Raw genomic sequence first — 23,154 nt, forward strand, 5'->3', positions numbered from 1 at the left:
GTCGCGAGTGCTAACAGAACAATATCGTCGGAGGCAGTATGCGTTATCGCCGGGATGATCCCCATCTGTATCACTCTGACTGAGGACGTGGAATGCTACCAGCGGAGAAATGCACGTAATGCAAAGAGACTGGTCCGATCGGATTAGTTGGTTAAATGGCAGCAGGAGTGGGACAACGCAGAGAAAGGAAAGTGGAACCACCATAGGATGGAGAGGTGAATTTCCATTTGACGCAGTTGTTGTCCGGACACGGATGCTTCCGGAAGTACATGCATCGGTTTGGACCTGCTTTGTCACCCCTTTGTCCGGTGTGTGTGGACGTGCAAGAGACACCGGAACACGTGCCCTAGGTTCGAAGAAGTTCGAAGGGGTATTCCTGGTGCTACAGTGGACAATATCATTGAAAAGATGTGCCACGACGAGCATACCTGGGACGCTGTTTACAGAGTGGTTATGATTATACTCTCCGAGCTGCAGAGGAAGTGGCGAAGGGACCAACAAAATAGCGCCATTGGCTAGAAAGTCGCCGTGAAACCACAAATTCGAGAGAAATTCTGCCACCGGGTACTCTCCGACATTGTAGACTAGGCCGACACTCTACCGGGTAGCTCGTGAGTAGGCTAGATCCAACGCCTGCGATTAGACCGCGTTCAATAGCTAGCAGCGGGTCTCCAGAGAACCAGAAGCTACGCTCCACCCGGAATCGCTGGATAGACCTCTGCACCTACTGGCTGGCCCGTTGAGTAGACTAGGTCCCCCGCCGGGGACTAGATCGAGTAGATCGGGACGAAGCAGGGAGGTAAATGGCTCACGGAAATGAACATCGGTATCAAGAGAAATCTATCGCTCGGCTTCGGGAGAGCCTCTCTCGCTGAGGAATTCTCCGTCGGAGTAGGCTAGATCCATCGTCGGGGACTAGACCGAGTAGTCCGCAAACAAGTAAGGCCGGGAGTTGAATGGCTCATCGGGGAAGTTGAGCGAAATGGAACGAGAGCGAGCCAAAGGGCTTAAGAAATTGTGGTGCTAAAACTAAAGAAGATTCACCGGGGAACTCTCCGTCGGCGTAAGCTAGATTCACCGCCATTAGACTGAGTAGACCGCCATTAGACACCACCAGTTGCGGGTCGTCGGGCCACCAGCGAACAGGACGCCCTGTTCTACCGGAATCGCCGAACTGACCTCAACACCTGGCTGGTTAGTTCGGTTTCGGGAGAACTTCTCTGGCCGGGGAATTCTCCGTCGGAGTAGGCTAGGTCCACCGTCGGGGACTAGACCGAGTAGTTCGCGAACAAGTCGGGAGCTCAATGAGTAAATGGTGCTGAATCATGCGAGAAGGGAGTTGCGGTGCTAACTGGGCCAAAGAAGCCGAGTCGTGGTGCTGAATGGCACAAGTGAGCCGAACGGCTCGGTGAATTAGACAATTTGAAGCTTTCCGCCCAGATTGTCTTCGTAGGGGAGGAGCACTATTCTCGACTCACAGTCAGCTCTCCGATTGCCATGCAGAAAGTGCCAGTCTGTGTGGATGGTGGAGAACTAGTAGTGTGTCGAGGAGTGGTGCTGTAACCCTGCTGAAGGATCGAACTACTAACTAGTTGAATAAGGGTGGGTGCTATGCACTTAAAAACCCCTCCCAGAAGTTATGCCGTAAGGTAGTGACCGGGAGGATCCAGGGTCTGGGCAAGACCAGTGTTTTTTATCGGGTCGGGTGGTGGCAGCCCAAACCCGTTCCCAGAGACATTAGGGTTTTTATTCATTTCTTCCCGTCTCATTTTTTTCTGGATTTAGATTTGAATTTGGGTGTGGATTTGAGTTTGGATTTGGATTTGGGTTCAGATTTGAGTTTGGATTTAGATTTGGGTTTTGATTTGGATTTGTGTTTGGGTTTGGGTTTGAATGTGGGTTTGGGCTTAGATTTGGGTTTGGATTTGGGTTTAGATTTGAGTTTGTATTTGGGTTTGGGTTTGAATCTGGGTTTGGATTTGGGTGTGGATTTCGGTTTGGATTTGGATTTGGGTTTGGATTTGGGTTTGGATTTGGGTGCGGATTTGGATTTGGGTTTAGATTTGAGTTGGGATTTGGATTTGCGTGTGGATTTGAGCTTGGATTTGAGTTTGGATTTGGGTTTGGATTTGGGTGTGGATTTGGATTTGGGTTTAGATTTCAGTTTGGATTTGGATTTGGGTGTGGATTTGAGCTTGGATTTGACTTTGGATTTGGGTTTGAATCTGGGTTTGGATTTGGGTTTGGATTTCGGTTTGGAGGTGGATTTGGGTTTGGATTTGGGTGTGGATTTGAGTTTGGATTTGGGTTTGAATCTGGGTTTGGATTTGGGTTTGGATTTAGCTTTGGATTTCGATTTGGATTTGGGTTTGGGTTTGGATTTGGGTTTGGATTTGGGTGTGGATTTCGGTCTAGATTCGGGTTTGGATTTGGATTTGGGTGTGGATTTGAGCTTGGATTTGAGTTTGGATTTGTGTTTGGATTTGGGTTTGGGTTTGGGTTTAGATTTGGGTTTGAATCTGGGTTTGGATTTGGGTTTGGATTTGGGTTTGGATTTGGGTTTGGATTTGGGTTTGGATTTCGGTTTGGATTTCGGTTTGGATTTGGATTTGGGTTTGGATTTGGGTGTGGATTTGAGTTTGGATTTGGGTTTGAATCTGGGTTTGGATTTGGGTTTGGATTTAGCTTTGGATTTCGATTTGGATTTGGGTTTGGGTTTGGATTTGGGTTTGGATTTGGGTGTGGATTTCGGTCTAGATTCGGGTTTGGATTTGGATTTGGGTGTGGATTTGAGCTTGGATTTGAGTTTGGATTTGTGTTTGGATTTGGGTGTGGATTTGAGTTTGGATTTGGGTTTGGATTTGGGTATGTATTTGGGTTTCAATTTGGGTTTGGATTTTGGTTTGGATTTGGGTGTGGATTTGGATTTTGGTTTAGATTTGGGTTTGAATCTGGGTTTAGATTTGGGTTTGGATTTCGGTGTGGATTTGGGTTTGGATTTGGGTGTGGATTGGAGCACGACTATTCCAAACCGAGGTGGGTGTGGATTTGAGCTTGGATTTGAGTTTGGATTTGGTTTTTGAATTTGGGTTTGGATTTGGGTTTGGATTTGGGTTTAGGTTTGGATTTGTAAATTGGGTGGATATTTATATCCTTGACCTGATATATGTACAGTCCTGTACTGACAGATTTTCGTAACCAATAAAACACTAGGTTACAAATCACAAACTACAATAGCATTTATTAATTTAGCTCTGCTATTTTTTCTCCCCCAACAGAAACTTCGTCTGCGACGGGGACAACGACTGCATCGATGGTTCCGACGAGGAGCAGTGCCAATGTCAGGAGGACGAATACCGCTGCGACAATGGCAAATGCATCCTGCGGAACTGGGTGTGCGATGGAATTGACGACTGTCTAGACCAGTCGGACGAGAAGAGCGAATACTGCCAGGAGCATGGATGCCACAAACGTGCCTTCAAATGTAGCAATAGAAACTGTATACGAAAGGGGCTGGTGTGCGACAATAAGGATGATTGTGGGGACAATAGTGACGAGAAGATGGCGCTGTGCCACAAGTGCCCACCAAACACGTTCCGCTGCAGCAGCGATTCCAAGTGTATCGCGAACGAGTTGAGGTGCGATGGAAAGCCGAACTGTTTGGACGAATCGGATGAACTGGGTTGTCGGCGGTCTGTGTGTGGGTTTGGAACGTGCAGTCAAATTTGCGTCGAGAAGAAGGGTCATTACAACTGTCGTTGTGCTACCGGTTATCAGAAGGGCGTTCTGCGGAATGATACCTGTGTTGCTGTAGAAGAAAATGGGCTGCTGCTGGTTTCGTCGGAGTCTGACTTCCGTAGTATGTACTATGGAACAACGGTGATGGGTTTTCTACAAACAAATTCTAAAAAGATTGACCGGTTTGATTACTCGATCACTAGACAGAACATCACTTTATTCTGGGTGGACAGCCACGATAAAAGCATTCAAAAGGTACACATGGATACGACTGTGAAGGTTGTGGAAACGGAGGACTCACTGCACACGGCATACCGTAGAGCGGCCCGGTCTTACGATCAGATAAAGACCTTGGACGGTAAACATTCTACCGTAATCCTGAACAACCAAAACATAATCCCAATGGCGATCGCTTGCGATTGGCTAACGGAGCACATTTACGTAATCAACAAGAAGCAGAGCAATATTTTTGTGATGACTTTCAATGGGACAAATCATACGACACTGACCGCTACCGGGAAACATCCGATCGACATCGTAGTAGATCCGGTAAACCGAGTGATGATTTGGTCCATCATGGAAGCAATTATTTTGTCCGGTATGGACGGCTACCAGAAGCAGAAGTTGGTGCAAGCGAATATTGAGTGGGCTTCTGGGCTGGCTATTGATCAGACGACCAACCGACTGTACTGGGCGGACTACCGGAAAAGCACGATCGAAACGTGTCTCTTGCTGACCGGTGGTGACCGGCACGTCATCAGCGTAATGCACGACTATTCCAAACCGAAACTGTTGGACGTGTTCGAAGATAGTGTATACGTAATACTATACAATCAAAATATTCTTAAGCTGAACAAATTCGGTAGAGATAACGGAACCGAGGTGTTCCAGGGAACTCGAGGTTACCGATCGTCAGATTTGAACTACATTCACCCCCTGAAGCACAATCGTAAAATAACCAATCCTTGTATTCTTTATCCATGTGATGAAACAACGGTATGTTTGCTGTCTACCGAAAACCCTAAGGGTCGTCGTTGCTTGTGTGCCGATAGTAGGATTAACCCGCAACTGGACAATACGGGGGAAGTAGTTAAGTGTCAAGATGAAGCCGCCACCGGCTGCAAACTCCCGTGCAACTTTGGAACATGCGTGGTGGAAAATGGACAACGGAAGTGTCGCTGTCCACCGCTGTATGACGGCAAGTATTGTGAACACTACATCTGTTCCGGGTACTGCATGAATCGTGGTGCTTGCTACACCGTGGACAGTGTGAGAAAATGTACCTGTCTACCTCAATGGACCGGTGATCGTTGCGAACTTTCCACCGGTGCTTGTCTGAAGTACTGTCACAACGGAGGTAACTGTTCGATCGCGAATGACGGCGCTATGTCCTGTAGCTGTCCGAAGGATTACGAAGGCAAGCAGTGCCAATACTGTTCAAACCTGAAGTGCGAGAATGGTGGAGTTTGTCGGAAAACGGCAACCGACAAGAGTCAGTGTGAGTGCCCGGATGGGTTCAGCGGTAGAAGTTGCGAGATTGATACTTGCATCAACTATTGCGAGAATGAGGGTGAATGCACGATCGAGAGGGGAGCTCCTAAATGTAGCTGCCCGGAGGGATCATCTGGAGAAAGGTGTGAAAATCAGGGCTGTAAGGAGCTTTGCCGCAACGGAGGTGTTTGTATCACAGGTCCAAATCCGTACTGCAGCTGTCGGCATGGTTACGACGGACAGTACTGTGAGATTGATCTGTGTGATGGCAGCGAAAATCAACCGAGCTGTAAGTAGTGGGCGAAACTTTTTTCGATATTCGAAATAATCTAAATAATCACGTTTGTTACAGATTGTCCTCCGCAGCGTCCATCGCCAAGTCCGCTGCCGAACTCCTGTAACGAATTTGTTTGCAGCAACACGGGCCACTGTCTGGAGGTACGCGGTAAACCGATCTGCAACTGCACCAACCAATACGCCGGCAAGCACTGTGAGCTGTACGTCAGCTACAACAATCCGTGTATCAACTATTGCAAAAATAGCGGCATCTGCCAGCTGGATATCTACTCGATTTCCAACGTAACCTATGTGCCATCGTGCGTGTGCGTGGGTGAGTGGAATGGCGAACAGTGCGAGCGGCCACCAAACTGCGTCGAAGACTGCGGTACTTGCGTGGCCGACAGTTCCATCAACGAGTGCATGTGAGTTACCGCAGCGAGAGGATTATGGGATCGCTAGTTTTAATGCCCTTTGTTTATTCAATTATAGGTGTGAGGATGGTGCACTCAGCATTTGTTTGAAGGAAGTGGCACTTGCTGAATTGGAAAGTCGAGATCGGGCTGGGTACACGTTGTCCGTTTTGGCGATTGTGTTATTTGTGATACTTGTAGCTGTAGCTGGGTTCGGAGGGGCTCTCTACGGTTTGAGGTATGACAATGGTGAACAGCGGAAATATGTTACACTTTCATATCTGTATTTTCTTCCTATTTTTGGTGTTGTAGGAAACGAAGAGGTGGACAACCGTTTTTACATGCTCGGCTTACGGAAAACGTGGAGATCACAAATCCCATGTACCTAGGCGATGTGGAAGAGGTGCCTTCGTTTGTACACGAGGATGATAAGGTAGGGCCTAATAAGGTATAATGTTCGTTTGTTTGATTACCTACTAGACGCTAGATTGTGGAGGTCACGACTACCTAGACCACCCAAGAATATTCAGAAATATTAGCGGTCTTTCCATGAAACACTGCAATTTTTTCCCATTTCGTTAACGCTTGGGGTTCTGAATTTACGTAGACAGAATACTATGTCCAGGCATTTTTATTGTTGATTGTTTTATTTTTGCAAATTGTATAGACTTACTATCGCATCAAGCCGTGTCAAATAAAGAAATGGCGAAATAATGATATACAATTAAAATCTACCTGAACAATATCGCTTAATGGAAATTTGAATCCGCAATAATTCGAAGATCGCACAGCTTCAACACAACACAAAAAAGTCATATGGACACATGATCATTCGAACTATTTGGTAGAACTGAAAATCGTACAAACGTTTTGTTATCTCCATTTTTCACTCAAACATTTCACTAGTACTGTTAAAAAAAGATTCGGACAAGGAAACGTTCTGTTCGGTTGAAAATTAGTGCTATATCAAGGGGTGAGTCGCTTAGGGACCATTCATAAATGACGTAACGCAAAAATTGTCCAAAATTGACTCCACCCTCCCCCCATGTAGCAAATCGTCACAAATTTCTCTATCCCCCCTCTCCTATTACGTAACAAATTCTTCGAATTTTTTTTTGTTCAGCAAAAACATGTTACGTAACTATCTAGCTTACTCCCCCTTCCCCATATGTTACAACTTCTTGTACCCCCTTACCCTCTAAACGCGTTACGTAATTTATAAATGGTCCCTTAGCACAAATCAAATTGTGCTCAAAAACAAACAGCGTCGTAGCTTGTGCCGCAATGTGCGATGATGTTCAGTAAAACAAAAGTAATGGTTGCTATGATTACTAACTACACTTTTTTGACAGTTTTTGAGTTGTCAGAAGTGTGCCTCTTTGTGCCACACATTGTGGTAAGGAGTAAAATGATCGTGTATTACGTTAAATCGTAATCTTATATCGTGTTATCGTAGGTGATACACCGTGTATGGCACATTGTACTAAGCGACTCACCCCTTGGGTTTGTAACCTTTTTATTTTTCAAAAAATCAAAAATTTCTTCAATACTTTATGTGAAAGTACAACTCCTTTAGAATATTTTCCCAATTTTTTATGCAGATCCGAGAAATAGATCGAAAGTTACAACGCTTATAAGTGCGCTTCGTCTACCAAGACTCAAGACGAAATTTTAAACTCGATTATCTCGAAATGTCGTATTTTCAAAAATGGTTTTTCCGTGATCCCGATTGCCGAAAAACAAATCAACCGATTTGCTTCATTTTTTTCAATTGATCGTAATTAATTTTTCTCGATTCCTTTTTATGCATAATTTTTTTTTGCGGATGAGAATTTTTTAATACTTTTAGGGCTTAAAACAGCAACTTTTTAGGAAAAACAGTCCCGAATGCAGAAAAAAATATTATTTATTCGACTAATCGTTAAGGTACGAGGAATACTCATATACTAATGGATTTTTTTTAGTTTTGGGATTTTAGTTGATCTATTGGTCTTCAATCGTGATCACCTCTTACATAAAAAAGGGTTTCAGGGAAAAACCATAACTCCCCCAATTAACGATATATTTTATAAACTTATGTTGAAAAATGTAATACCAAAATACTACAAGTTTGATGAAATCATTGCTTTATGTCGTTACGAAAATTCAAACTTTTTTGAATTTTTTCTAAAAAGGTATGTAACCCCTTAATCAAATCGACGCACGCAAAAGTTTCTATAAGAGAGATTGTAAAAGTGTAATGATTTGGTGCAGATTTACTGCAATCGCTCTTTAATTACAATGGAATTTTCCGTCTTTGCTTAAAATTGTTAATTTGAAATTGAATTTTTACCTGGATGGTCTCAACTATAAAGATCATTAGTAGGGCACCGCATTTTTTTTAATTCTCAAATCCCGCCCGCCAATTTCGCTTGAACTTTTTGAAATTGGTTCTATGGGAAAATATGGAGGAAAAATATATTAAATGCTATAACTTTTGAAGTAGCAGTCAGAAAATGGAGATATTTCTGTTTCTAGAAAAATACGGGAAAGTGGGGTACTGGGTCATTTTGGCCCCAAAATTCCCTATTTTCAATAATTTTTCTGCTCCGTGATGCAAATCATACATATACTACAGTTTTTCTAATGTGAAAAAATCTCAAAAATCGACCAGAACCTTTTTGACCTTTTTTCGAATACGACAAGAATATTTCTGAATTTTACCGCTAACGAATCTATTTTCCGCGTTCAACTAGTTACATTTTATGAAAATTTGATTAACCCTTCGGAAGTCGCGCAAATGGCCCATTGAATGGTGCGCTAAGACGATTTCTCTAGATTTTCTGAGCAGCGTGCACTCAGTGCACTAGCACGACTTCCGGAAGGTTAAAGAATATGCACGAGAAAATGATAAAATTTAATATGAATGACAAAAGGCCCTATAACCCCAACTTCTTGTATTCGGCCAAAGTTTAAAAATATTTCGTTCCATTTCTGAGATTTTTTCGCATTAAAAAAACTGCAAAATATGTATGATTTGCATCACGGAGCAGAATTTTTTTTTTTTAAATATGGGATTTTGGAGACAAAATGACCCAGTACCCCACTTTCCCGTACTTTTTGAGCAACAGAAAATCCTCCATTCAAATACCATGGTTATTTCCTTTAAAAGTAGGTATGAATTGTAATTTTCTGAGTGCTCTTTCAAAAGTTACAGCATTGAATATATTTTTCGTTTATATTTTCTCACTCAAAACTTCCAAGCGAAGTGGGCGGGGGTCTTGAATTGTCCAACTGATGTGAAATTTGGCATCTGAACATTTGTCACAATATGAGAGGAGGGGGGGGGGGGGCTTTGAGAAACCAAAAAAATTGCAATGCCCAAATCATTAATTTGGAAAATAACCTGTCATGTTAAATTTTAGAATTTCAAAATTTTCAGATTTCTACATTTTCAAATCTTAGATTTTTTTAAATTTCGTATTTCTCTATTTTCAAATTTTCGAAAATTTTTATTTAAGGATTCTCGAAAACTTTCTTTGAATTCTTTCATTTTAGAATTTGCGAATTTCAGAATTTTCAAATCATCGGTTTTTCAATTTTCGAATTGCTGAATTTGATTTCTTGATTTTTGGAATTGTTGAAATTGTTTTGGACACTTGAATTTTCAAATTACTGAATTTTTGTAAAATTATTTTCTAATTTTTGGTTTCATGACATTTCCAACATCCGAACACTTGAAATTTTAAATTACCGAATACTTGAATTTTGAAACCTTCGAATTTTTAAATATTCGTGCACTGAAAAAACTTAACACTTTAACATCATGTGGAAATCTCTTGAATTATTTCAATCCACGAACACTTGAAATGCACACGGTTGCCATTTGAATATCCATTCGAGTGTGGGAAATATGGTTTTCAAATGAAATTCATGCGAATATGGTGTGAAAAGCACATCAACATCATAACAAATCCTACCATTGACTAAAGTGACACGTGAATATCACCATATTTTACTTATAGATTTCATTGGCCGAAGAATCGGTGAAATCAATTGGTTTACATGTAGAAATGCACTACATGTTTTTCATGCGAAAGTCATGTGTAAAGTTCATACTTTACGACTCAATATCATGGCAATCAGGGATACCAGATTTACAGACATATCTGTATTTTACAGACTCTCCTACAGACGTAATCAGACATCTACAGACTTTTAAAAAAGTAACAGTGTTTAACAAAATTATACTAGAATAATTTGATTCGAATACGAGTGATTCCTTCACAATAGTTTACTAATTTTAAGCCACTTTTAAAGTAATAACCTAGTGTAAATAGGATTTACACAACCCTCTACAGACTTTTACAGACATTTTAATTATTCTTCTACAGACATTTCACAAAAACATGTGGCATCGTTGATGGTTTGAATTTAATTTGAATTCAATTGATAAATATGTCGTATTCACGTGGAATTTGTTTGAATTTAATTTGAAACACCACATGAAATGCTTTTTAATGGATTTTCATGTGAAATTCAAAGGAAAATCATTACTTCTTTTACTTTTTAACATGAGAACGCACATCAATGTTATGTTTAATTGCATATGGTTTTATGGTGTCGATTATTTTCAGTGCGCTTTCAAATTTTTGAAATAAAGATCGCAGCAATCCTCGACTGCGAACGCAAGTAATTTTCGCTATCCGCGTGAAAAATTCAAATGTAAATTTTCGATATTTTAGACCATTTGTGGTTGTCCCGATTAAATAATAGAACCTGCAATTTCAAATGCGGATTCATCGTAGTGCGATTCGCTTCATAGCACGAAGTCAAACGAAAGGTGCGTTCCGGTCATCAAATTGAGTTGCAGAGAAAGAAAGCGACGTGTAGCCCATTACACTTCCGGAAGCGACGTAAAAAGTGTTTTTGGCAGTACCTAGGATATAGAAATGTTCTCCGCATACTGAATACTGGATACCGGTGAGACCGTTTCATGTACCTTTTTCAAGTATTTTAGATATTGCAATATGGCCTGTATTAAGCAATAACATTTTTCAGAAATTTGTATGATATGAATTTATATATTCTCCAGCTTACATTTTTTCGCCTTTTGATATCTCCCTCATCTATGAACACTGTTTCGGTTCCGAACGTTTTCCTTAAGTAGACGATAGGACTACTATAAAATAAAAACACTTGTAAGGACGTGGCCAGGTGTGTGGCGATGAGCGGACCTACGTTATTGTAGATCAGAGCCGTAGCAATCCTGTTTTGCCTGAGGGGGCAAATTTTTTATTAAACTTAACGTATATTTAAAGCAAGGGACTGGAAGAAAAATTATTTTTAATATTTAGAACCACAGTACTCAAGACGATTTGGTGTTTAATGTGGATGAAGCAATTGCGCAATGTCGCGACACGGATCCAATGTTACGCTCCAGGATCCCGAAGCTGAAGTATTCTTTTAAGTTGACCTGTGAACTTCAGGTCATGAATGGTAACGTGCTCCCAATTCACCTGGAATTTGTGCAGAACTTACTACAGTGGCAACCGTAAGATGTTTACGATACCGACTTACACCTAGAGGCAACCCGTCTCAATATTACCGGGAAAAGTAACTACCTACAAGGTAGCGGAGATTGGAGAGTCGGATCTCGAACAACTCTGCCGCTATCATTTCACATACTGAGCTTCGCATGCTGGGAGCTCGCCAGCTGACGAAAAAACACAACACACTAATTCAGTAATGGAGTGTTTTATCGAAACGGCTAAGGCGTTACACTTCTATGACCAAATTAGCCACAAGAAGCCCAATTTCAGCGAAGGTCTACCGGATATCAGCGATATTATAGCTTTGAATCAGAATTTGGGAGGTTCCCGGACAATATCGCGAAGGACAACAGTGGCTTAGGCGCGTGGAGAAATGACCAGGCGAAGAAATCGACGAGATGTCAGCTGTCTCCGTCGAAACCAATGATGTATGCGAGGGTACACAGTATCTTAGAAATTGGGCGTTACGCGAACCCCGTTTATCGCCGGATTTCATCACCCGTGGTACAACAATTCTCATCCCCAAGGACATACCAATTACCTGTCTAACAAGTCTGCACAAGATCATGAGCACCTTCATCACTACATACAGCCCACTATGAGAAGAATAGCACCAGAAGGACCAGAGGAGCAGAAGGGATGTAAAAAAATACACAAGACTGAAAAGATCGTTATCCTCCATGAAATCATTGTTTGTATTTGTATTTGTATTTATCATATATACACCAACAGGCAATTCAAAGCCACAATGATGTCTTAATACTAAACTTATTGCTAACAGTCAAATCATTAAAAACTTTGATAAAAATAATAACAATACAGTGAAAAAATCAATAATGAAGGAATCAGCCGAAATTAACGGGTCCGTTGAAGGCTAGGTAAAATCATTGGCGTTGGGCGAGGCAAATTAAAGTCGAAAGCTGATGCGACTCGGTTGACGATCCTTTGTAGGCCCGTAATGGCCCCGTGCATAATTAGTGCGTCGAAATGGCAATCGGAGCATGAGGTTGTTACGCGTTATTCGAGGTGCAACATTTATGTTAATTTGTTCCAAGGTGGCTGAGCAATCCAGATGACCTCACGAAGTATCAGCATCAAAGAAAGCCCTTGCTGTATTCCATCGAACAAGCAGGGGTTCCAAACTAATCAGCTGGCACCAGTTTTCGTAACTTGGCAGACTGACGGGATCTCTCTACGGCAAACTACGAAGCGCAAAACGTAAAAAGCGTCGTTGCACGGACTCAATTCTCTCAATACCATTGTTGTATTGTCGCGCTTATAATAAAACCTCACATTGCGGGCGTCTGAAAGGCGCATATAATATAGCCGCAGTTGCTCCGCAAGCAGATTTCAGTGGAGCTTTATTTTTCTGCCAGCTGTGTGCTTTTCGAAAGCTTCAAGGAAAAAGCTGCCTATACATTTATATAGGCGGCTGTCACGCGCCTATCTCAATTGAGCTTTCATATAATCGCATATCGAGCGATTATCCTGCAAGGCACAATAGTTTGGGCTCCAAACTTCGCAGCAGTACTTCAGGATTGACCACGACAAAAACAGTACAGCGCTTTGAGACAATACATGTCAGTAAAAATTTTCGCTATCCTGAAGATGCATCCCAGCATTCGATATGCTTTGCTAACTGTATAGGAGACGTGCTGTTTAAACGCAAGTTGCGAGTCTCCTAGACACTCCTAGATCCTTCACCTGACTAACGCGTTCAATTTCAGTATCAGATAGACAGTAGTTAAAACAAACCGGGTCTTTTTTCGTGAGAACGATGTCACCTAGCACTTTATTGGATTTACACACATACGGTTCGTGTTACACCAGTCAGCGAAGGTTTCATACTGTGGTTGGAGTAATCTGCAATCTTCAGTAGAGCTGATGAGAAGAAACATCTTGAGATCGTCTGCGAAGGACAGGCGTGGAATCTTCAGAACTAGATGAACGTCGTTGAAGTAAAGTAGAAACATCAGCGGTCCCAAGTGACTTCCCTGGGGTACTCCTGACGTAGAAATAAATGTGGGAGCCTGACAATCTCCAATGACAACCACTATTTCTCGACCTCAAAGGTAGGATCGAAACAACTGCAACAGACTATCGTTAATTCCAAATCTCTCCATTTTAGCGATTGTTATTTCATAGTTCACTTTGTCAAAAGCGGCAGATAGGCCTATATAGATAACATCGGTTTGAGTGCGACGTTCCATACTCTCTGTTATGTATGATGTTAGGCAAAGCAGGTTAGTCGTTGTCGAACGGCCAGACATGAAGCCATGTTGATCGTCACTTAGGTACTGCTTGCAGTGAGCCTGAAGAGGTTCCATAATCACCAACTCTCGAACAACTTCGAGACAGCACTCAATGAAGTAATTCCCCGGTAATTATCGACGTCTCGCTTATTACCCTTTTTATGGACTGGGAACATGTTCGCGGACTTCCAGCAGGATGGAAAGATGCCAATTAGGCAATCCACCACGACGTTTGATTGACAATCAGCGAGTGGTTTTGTCAACAAGTTTGCTCCAACGAACAGAAAAAACCCGTCCGACGACCATACTTCGTTGGCCCGATTCGTTTGATGTTGGATCACATCGGCGATTTTTTCAGACATCGCACCCACCCGAGTTACGTCAGAAGAAATAATCATCTGATCAGAAATGCCTCATGGATTGTCTAATGGCAATAGATGCTCTAAAGATGCGAAGAAGGGGAAGTGCTAAAACGTCGATGTGCCTTTTTTAAAGTACTGAAGGGAAACCATCGGGTCCCGGATTGAAAGACGATTTTAACCGAGAACAAGCTCTGGTAATCATCGTTTCATTGACATCAATAGCGCTTAGAGTTTGGCTCACAACCGGAACTTGACTAACAGCGAGTTCAATTTGATCAACTGTTAAGGCCTCATATGTGAACACATTCGCGAATTTCTCCGAAAAAATTCTGCACATATCTTGGGATGTGATAGCTGTGCGGCCGTTGAAAGTCATAGACGACGGCAGTCCGGATTCCTTGCGCTGCTCACTCACATATTTCCAGAAACGTTTTGGGTGCAACTTGAGAATACGCTGAATGTTTTGCTGATATCAAAAGAAACAATCCTGGCTAGCTCGTTTATAAGCATGGTTGAGACTGACGTAATAGTTTCTAAGTGGAATTGTGCTATACTTGGTCAACCTCCGCAGAGCAGCTCTCTTAATAGACTTCAGCCGTCGCATCGTGCTCGTTTGCCAAGGATGGCCAATTTGTTGATGATGAATTTCGGGACGTGCCTGTCAATAACATAACCCAAAACGTTGGAAAATGTTTGAACTGCCGTATCAACATCTTCGGGGTCCAGAAAATTTAGCCAATCGAGAATGGAGAAGAGGTCTGCGATGTTGTTGGAGAAGTAGTGTGTAACTAACGGAACATTAGTATACCGATTACAAGAAGACATACAACTCCATATCGCACTCGCTCATCATCAAGGTGTTAAAGATGTATAAAGCTGATCCTGTAGTCTAAGGTTCCTACGGCAGGTGATGGAGAGAGGAACGACAAAACTGCTCAGCTCAGAAGTGGAAAAGACGTGTTGCGGTCTAGAATGCTTCGCATCTTGAGGGGGACCTTCCAAAACGATTCTTTTATCCCGCACAGTAGGACACCTCAATGACTATCAGATAAGGTATAGAGAAAGCTCACCGGAAGAGACGTCCCATGCTTTCTACGTGGACGACATCAAGATCTATGCTGACTCGACAGAACGACTGGGTGTAGTCATCAAACTAGCCGAAAGAATTAGTGGCGACATCAGCATAGCGTTTGACCTAGAGAAATGCCGATCTGCTCCGCTACTATCAGGGCGATTGGTCGAGACTGGAGACTGCGAGATCGACGATGGTGAGATGATTCGGGACACGATTCGAGGCGAATCATATCAGTATATCGGATTCCGGTAGCTCCCCGGGATTCGCCACACCGACATCTGGCTTAAGCTCCGAAATAACGTTCCATTATATTACTTTTAGGTGAATTAACTAAACGATATACTTCTGGAGCTGCGCAATCATAAGGGCAACAACTTCTCCGAACAATCTATACTTCTAAAGTTAAAGGGTTTAGACGCTATTAATTTTGAGCACGAAAACGACGTTTTAAAACACTGTGCAGAGTGGAAGTGGCTAGCTGTGCAAGGTGCCCATCCAAACCAGTTGGAGCAGCCGTACATCGACAAGACTGCATCTAATTTTTGAACAATTTTGAATTGCTATATTATGACAGATCGTCTAGGCGCGGTGTTTAATGAAGCGCGGCCATTTGCGGCGAGGAAATTTCGGGTCGATACTTATTAACACAGTATACAATATACAAATAGTCCTCTTGCTTTTTATTTGATTAATCTATAATTTCGCTCGGCGCAAAACGCGTGGGGGGGGGGGGCAAAGCCCCCTCTTGCCCCTTAGGTTGCTACGGCTCTGTTGTAGATTGTGGCGAACTCTGATATGGCAATGGATATGCTCAATTCTGCAACTCCATCTACGATTTGTGCAGCTGTTTGTGCTATTCGCGCTTTAAAATTTTTGAATCATCGATTTTGAAGTAGAATACTTCTAACGTTTCAATATGGGGTCCCGTTTTAAAAATTTCAGTTGAGAAATTTTCCCAGTTTTGAAATGCGAATATCTTCCCTTCTACTGATCGAAATCGCAATATTTTTGCACTATCTGATCGGAAATTCGTGCACGTATTTCGTATTGAATTTCGGAATTAATGCGACTACTACAAATAAACCAAAACAAGGATTTTTAGAAAATCCTGCGAAAACAGCGAGGAAAATGCGCAATTTGCAAGCATATCTCACGCAGAGCCGTCAAAGGAGCATTTCATTACATACGGGAATGTTATATATATATATATATATATATATATATATATATATATATATATATATATATATATATATATATATATATATATATATATATATATATATATATATATATATATATATATATATATATATATATATATATATATATATATATATATATATATATATATATATATATATATATATATATATATATATATATATATATATATATATATATATATATATATATATATATATATAGGTCACGCGAGCTTGTTTTGTATCAGTGGGTGCTCGCTTACCACACGAGCAACATGCTCGTCCGAACGTTACAATGAGCGGTATCATGTTTGCGTTCCCGTACCAAGCGTCATCGCAAGGTTCTTCGTGATAAAATCCAGGGAATCACAAAATCCGCCATTCGGCGTCTGGCTCGTCGTGGTGGTGTAAAATGCATCTCCGATTTAATCTACGAATGCTGATGGTGTGCAGGAAAATGTCAACCGAGATGCCGTGACCTACACTGAACACGCCAAGCGCAAAACCGCAATGAATGTTGTCTATACTCTAAAGCGGCAGGGACGCACTTTGTATGGATTTGGAAGTTGAAAAGGTAGAACTCACTTGTATCATTATAAAAAAGGCCCTTTTCAGGGCCACCAAAATCATTTCAAAGAATAAGTTTGTATTTTCTGTTTTGTGGACTGTGTCTCCCTGAAGAGCAATTTGGGTTAAACCCTAAATTATGATTTATTTCAGTACGCAAATTGCAAATATGGTCAGAAACTAACTGAAGTGAAGTGGAAAACATTTTTACTAGGCGCATTCAAAAAAGGTTTCAATTCTCAAACATTTTACCAAGGTCCGTATTGGAAACACAATTTCAATTTTGTTCTTTATCAAAAAATATGTGGTCGTCCTGAAAATAACGGTTTTTACAAGAGCATTTCTTTGGTAAGTCTCAGCGTTCGATTTATGCTTTCTTTTCGGTCTTCTTGGGTATGGCTTGGATATTTGGCAACACACCGCCCTGAGCAATTGTCACTCCGGAGAGCAGTTTGTTCAATTTTTCGTTGTTACGAATCACCAGCTGCTGAAGACGTGGGATAATTCATCTTTTTGTTGTTACGGGCAGCATTTCCTTCCAATTTAAACACTTTAGCAGCAAGGTATTCCATTACAGCTACTAAGCAGATGGCACTCCGACGCGTTCAACACAATTTGCTTGTGTATCGACCAACGAAGGGAGGAGCTACGAAGAACACATATTGAGGACAACAGAAAAAAAGTACGAGCTTACATTGTGCTACAGCCAGGTATAAAAACTCAGCATGCTGTTGCTCACGCTCAGTTCGTTTGCAGCATCGTAACTGTACGTCAGTCGAAATGTGTGCTGTTTGCTGCTGTCAGAAGAGTTGGCCAAGCACGCCGTCTCAGATGGCACCAAAGCTGTTACCATATACACCAGCTCCAACTAAATTCCGAATACTGCCCAAACAAAAGGCCCTTTTCAGGGCCATCATTTATCAACAAAGAATCGAATTGAAGTTCAGATCAGAGCATCAGAAAGTGGCTTGTCAAGAGCGTTGGATAGTAATAGGATTTTCGATTGATTGACACCGGTGTAGTGGAGTGCACTGAAACTGCACCGTTTTTGCACTTTCTAGCAGAAATGCAGAAAACTGGGTATGTTCCATTGACACTTCTGCTAGAAAGTGCAAAACCAGTGCACTCCACTACACCGGTGTCAATCAATCGAAAACCCCATAAGTGACCCCTTTGTGAACAATATCGTCGGCATGTCGTAGAATGGCACGAAATAAAAAGTTATCATTTGTATGATTTGTTAACAGTTTCGTGTAATGATTCAATTTACAATAACATTAATTAAATGCTCTTTTTAGGATTACCATACAGATAAATATGTTCGAATATTTTAGATTTCGATGTACGTGTATCGATATTTCGGTATTTCCATTAGAAATAACGAAATATCTGCTTTTAATACAACCTATCAGAAGATAGTCAAAATTGTAGCATTTGTATAATCAGTCTAAAGTGTATTCTACTTCACTCCGGTTATGTCTCTGACATTACCCACCCATCTTTTTTTTAAATTTTTGAGTTCTCAAATTTTCTAATTCTCTAATTTTTGAATTTTGAATTTTTAAATTTCCAAAATTTTTAAATCAATAATTTTCCAAAATTTTCGAATTTTTGTGTTCTTGAATTTCCGAATTATTGAATTTTTTTCTAGAATATTCAAAATGCTTCAAATTTCTGATATTTTTATATTTTTGATTTTGGAATTTTTGATTAATTAATTTTTGAATTTAGAATTGTTGAGCTGTCGAAATATCGAATTGTCCAATTTTTGAATATTTGATTTTTTGAATCGTCAAATCTTGCTTGTTTTATGCATGTTTTGTATTGTCAGATTTTCATATGGCTGAATTTTCGAGTTTTTAATTTCAAATACTTTTGAATTTTTTAAATTCCAACTTTCGAATTCTTAAAATTTTATTGCAGAATTTTGAAATTTTAATTTTTTAATTACTGGATTTTTCAATTTTTTTAATTTTTTCGACGTGAGAGTTTTTGAGTTTTTAAATTTTCGAATTTTCATGTCATCAATTTTATAAATTTTGCAATTTTCCAGTATTTTTTAAATCCAGATTTTTTTGCCTTTCTCATATAGAAAGGTTATGCAATCACTCTGAAAAACGACAACCTAATCCCGGCCCGGAGGGCCGAGTGTCATATCCCATTCGACTCAGTTCGTCGAGATCGGAAAAAGTCTGTATGTGTGTGTGTATGTATGTGTGTATGTGTGTGTATGTGTGTGTATGTGCGTGTATGTGTGTGTGTATGTGTGTGTGTATGTATGTATGTGCGTATGTGTCAAATAATGTCACTCATTTTTCTCAGAGATGGCTGGACCGATGTGCCCAAACTTAGTCTCAAATGAAAGGTGCAACCTTCCCATCGGCTGCTATTGAATTTTGGATCGATCGGAATTCTGGTTCCGGAATTACGGGTTTCAGAGTGCGGCCACACAGAAATTTCTCATATAAACTATAGGAAAAATTAAAAATAGAATTTTTATTTTGATGCTAAATGTGTTCAAGGTGCATGAAACGTCGAAATTTGACGACAATTCACTGGAAGCGAAGAAAACATCAGCGCATGAAGTGTTCGGATCAGATTACACTTGCCATTTGCGGCGCACACCTTCCATACAAAAGTCGGACAAAACCTCAAAAGTGACCCGAATTAGATGAAAACTTCACATTAAGATAATTTTGTGATGCTGAATTCATATCTGATGCCTTTTTTTGTTTTTTTAAAGGGCGAACACGAAATTATTGCGACACATTCAACAGGGCATAACTTTTTTACCATTGGGTAAAAATCAACCAAATTTTGCACACTTTCTCATTGATGTGTATTGTTTACATGCTGTCAAACTCGAAGTCGTGTTTTTCGATTCAACGAAAATGGAGGTGAACCAACGCGAGTCGAGAGAACAAATTCTTTCCAAACACCTGGAATTTCCTGACCTGTCGCACCGGCAGTTGGGAAAAATGTTGAACATTCACCATTCGACCGTCTCCAGAGTGTTGAAGCGGTTCCAGGAGCGGTTGACGTTGGACCACGGCAAAGGAGCTGGAAGAAAACCGGGACCGCAAAATAAAAAGACGGAGGGAAAGGTGAAGCGGATGATTAAAGCAAATCCTAACGTCTCAAGCAGTGATTTGGCTAAAAAGATCGGCATGTCGCAGAGCTACGTCCAGAATGCAAAGAAGAGAGCTGGACTACATACATACAAGGTACAGAACTTCCCAAACCGCGATGAGCGGCAACAATCGACGGCTAATACTCGGGCACGGAAGCTCTACGAGAAGATGCTGACAAAATATGGCTGCTGTGTGATGGACGACGAAACGTATATAAAAGCCGATTTTAAGCAAATTCCGGGGTTGGAGTTTTTCACCGCTAAGAGCAAGTTCTATGTGGACGACAAATTTAAGAAGAAGAAAATGTCGAAGTTCGCCTCCAAATATCTCATTTGGCAGGCCATCTGCTCTTGCGGACCGAGGAGTGAGCCTTTCGTGACAAAAGGCACAGTAAATGGCGAGATCTACTAATCTGAGTGCCTCGAGAAGCGCCTTTTGCCGTTCTTGCAGCAGCACGACGAAGCTCCGCTATTTTGGCCAGATTTGGCATCATGTCACTATTCTCAAAGTGTCCTGGAGTGGTATGAGGCCAATTCTGTCCATTTTGTTCCAACGGACATGAATCCGCCAAACTGTCCGGAGCTGCGCCCGGTGGAGCAGTACTGGGCAATGATGAAGCGGGAACTTCGGAAGAGCAAGAAGACAGTCAAAGACGAGAAGGACATGTTAAGAAAATGGAAAAAAAACTGAGTAACTGGTACCGGATGACACTGTAAAGACTTTGAAGGCTTCATCGATTAACTTTTCTTTTGATATTTGAAGTAAATATATGTATAAAACCACCCTAAAATTTTGGTTTGATTATAAACATTATAAGAAAATTGGCATGACATTTTCGGTGTCGCAATAATTTCGTGTTCGCCCTTTAACAAAGTTTTTCTCTTCTTTGTTCCAATTCCAGGCCCACTTTGCCAATCCCGTGTACGATTCGATGTACGCCGGCGGCATTAACGTACACGCCGATTCGTCCTCGATACCGGGCAACAGTACCCATCCACTGCTCAACGCATCCGGTTCGGCACCGGAAGAGAAGAAGGGTCTATTGCAGCACACTCAGGATGACTCGAACGCGCAGGATTTGTTATGATGTCGGCTGAAAAAATAGTAGCTAGTGCGATTCTAGAGGCCACCGATTCTAGAGGCCTCTAGAACTCACGCTAGAATAAGCGATTCTCCGGGTTCGGTGAGTGCGGTTGATGCGTTGCGTATTTTTGGCACGGATCAGCCACACCCATACACAGTGGAGTTGTAGATAATCACATGCCAGGTTATAATATACTCATGTTTTGTACTATTGATTGGTTTAGTTTTAAGTTATAGATCTCTCGAATTACTCACAGGCAGCGCGAGTTTTAAGATTTTATGCGCCCCTTCTCCTGGTAGGCTCGGGCCAGAAGGGCTAGTCGGTAGCTATGGACAAATAGTTTGTCTGTGTTTTATCTGTGGATAAGTGGGTAGAAAAGGTAGTAAACGGGGTGAAATCATAGTTAGCCTTGTTTTTAGCATTCACATACGAAAGTAAAGCAGTGAACAATTGCATAACACCTTGATATCAGGTGTGAACAAACTCAAAATAAAAATCTTCCGAAGTTTTGTCCACACACGTGACACTTGACATTTGAGCTTTAATAAGTTTATGTTACATATTGAATAATCAACTGTAAATCATCTAAGAAAACGTAGACTATCAGTACAATTAATTAATTAAATCAAGCAGATAATTGAATTTTATATGTTGATAGCAAATGCCATTTAATGCCACAATCCATTTAATTATTGCGTAATTATAGTGAGCACATTTTTCAAAGCAAAAATACGATAATAAACGAAAAACTAACCATGATACGGAAAATGTCCATCCAACTTTTGATAATAAACTCATGACCGTTAGCTGAAACAAAAACCTATGCTTGTTTGAACATATGAAAACGATGAACAAAAAAGATGAAACAAAACATTGTAAAACTAGAAATTGATTGTGATTTTTCGACGAAAAGATAAATAATCGAGTCCTAACGTTGAAACTATATTAATTGTAAAATGAAGTTACGAAGTAGGTGAAATTGTGATCAGCCGTACGCTGAAGGGATCCAATCCGGCAGTTCGAAGAGTTCGTCGGATGCGGTGATTGGCGGCAAAGCGTTGTGTATGTTGAATCGAGCAAATTGTTTTCTCTAATAGACATGATTTCACTGTATAACTAGTATGCCATAAAGGAAGTTGAAGCAGCTCGTTAGTTTAATTGCAATTTATCGAATTCAAAAAAGAAGAAAAATCCTACAAATAAAATTAGTCGTTAGGTTAAACGATCAAAGCCAATACTGTAACATATAATAAATAGGAAAATGATTTCGGCTCGAGCGAGCTGGCGAGCTACTAGCAGCAGAACGAGATTGAGCGATTTTTGTACTGCAGTAAGGGATGACCTAAAATCGATTTTGTCGCAAGCAAAGTGTTTTTAAATAAAGACTGTAATTTTTCAAAAAAAAAAAACTATCGTCGTTTTACTCTCATAAAATGCTCACACTTGATGAAATAAATTTCAAAAGCAAGATCAAGTCTAACAGTCATCATCCATCCGAATCCACCGAAGGGAAATTGGTCGGTGTTAAGTCAGACCGGACCAAGTCACAAAACATCAAAAAATGAGTTAATGATAGCACTGGATAAAGAATTTCTTCATCTACATTCCACTTTTACCAGATTTGAAATATAAAACAATAAACAAGTATTATTTTCCAATTATAATGTAAAGGGTGCTGCGATTCAAACTTTAGCTGCGTTTTTCTCGAAATTAAAGCACTGTCACTTAGTCCGGCCTGACCTAACACCGACCAAATCATATTTGACCGCACTAACCAATCTGTAACTCCGAAACCGAGAGTCAGATCGGGATGAAATTCAATGGCAGCCAATTGAAGCATTGCCTGAATCATTTCAAATTTGGAAGAAGCTGGAAATCCGTCAAGAATTTTCTGACGAATAGACGTGAAATTAACTCTGAACATTCGGGGCATCAAGACCATCCTAGGTGGCTAATGTGATCAAAACGACTACAAGCCTTCAAATCTGAGTAATTTAATTCTCATTTCAATAAGTTTTGCATCATCTAT

The 23,154-nt window shown here is 40.8% G+C and overlaps 1 protein-coding gene across 1 annotated transcript in view; it reads left to right on the forward strand.

Annotated features, from left to right (window-relative positions):
* Nucleotides 1–22,528, forward strand: part of LOC131694790 (low-density lipoprotein receptor-related protein 1-like) — a 42,574-nt gene extending 20,046 nt beyond the window's left edge. The window contains exons 6-10 of the mRNA XM_058983294.1: nucleotides 3,279–5,518; nucleotides 5,582–5,930; nucleotides 5,998–6,156; nucleotides 6,231–6,351; nucleotides 20,943–22,528. Coding sequence (XP_058839277.1) covers nucleotides 3,279–5,518; nucleotides 5,582–5,930; nucleotides 5,998–6,156; nucleotides 6,231–6,351; nucleotides 20,943–21,128 — 3,055 coding nt within the window. The 3' untranslated portion in view covers nucleotides 21,129–22,528. The remainder of the gene's footprint in view (nucleotides 1–3,278; nucleotides 5,519–5,581; nucleotides 5,931–5,997; nucleotides 6,157–6,230; nucleotides 6,352–20,942) is intronic.
* The last annotated feature ends 626 nt before the right edge of the window (nucleotides 22,529–23,154 follow it).

This window comes from Topomyia yanbarensis, unplaced genomic scaffold, assembly GCF_030247195.1.
Source record: "Topomyia yanbarensis strain Yona2022 unplaced genomic scaffold, ASM3024719v1 HiC_scaffold_15, whole genome shotgun sequence".
Lineage (NCBI taxonomy): Eukaryota > Metazoa > Arthropoda > Insecta > Diptera > Culicidae > Topomyia > Topomyia yanbarensis.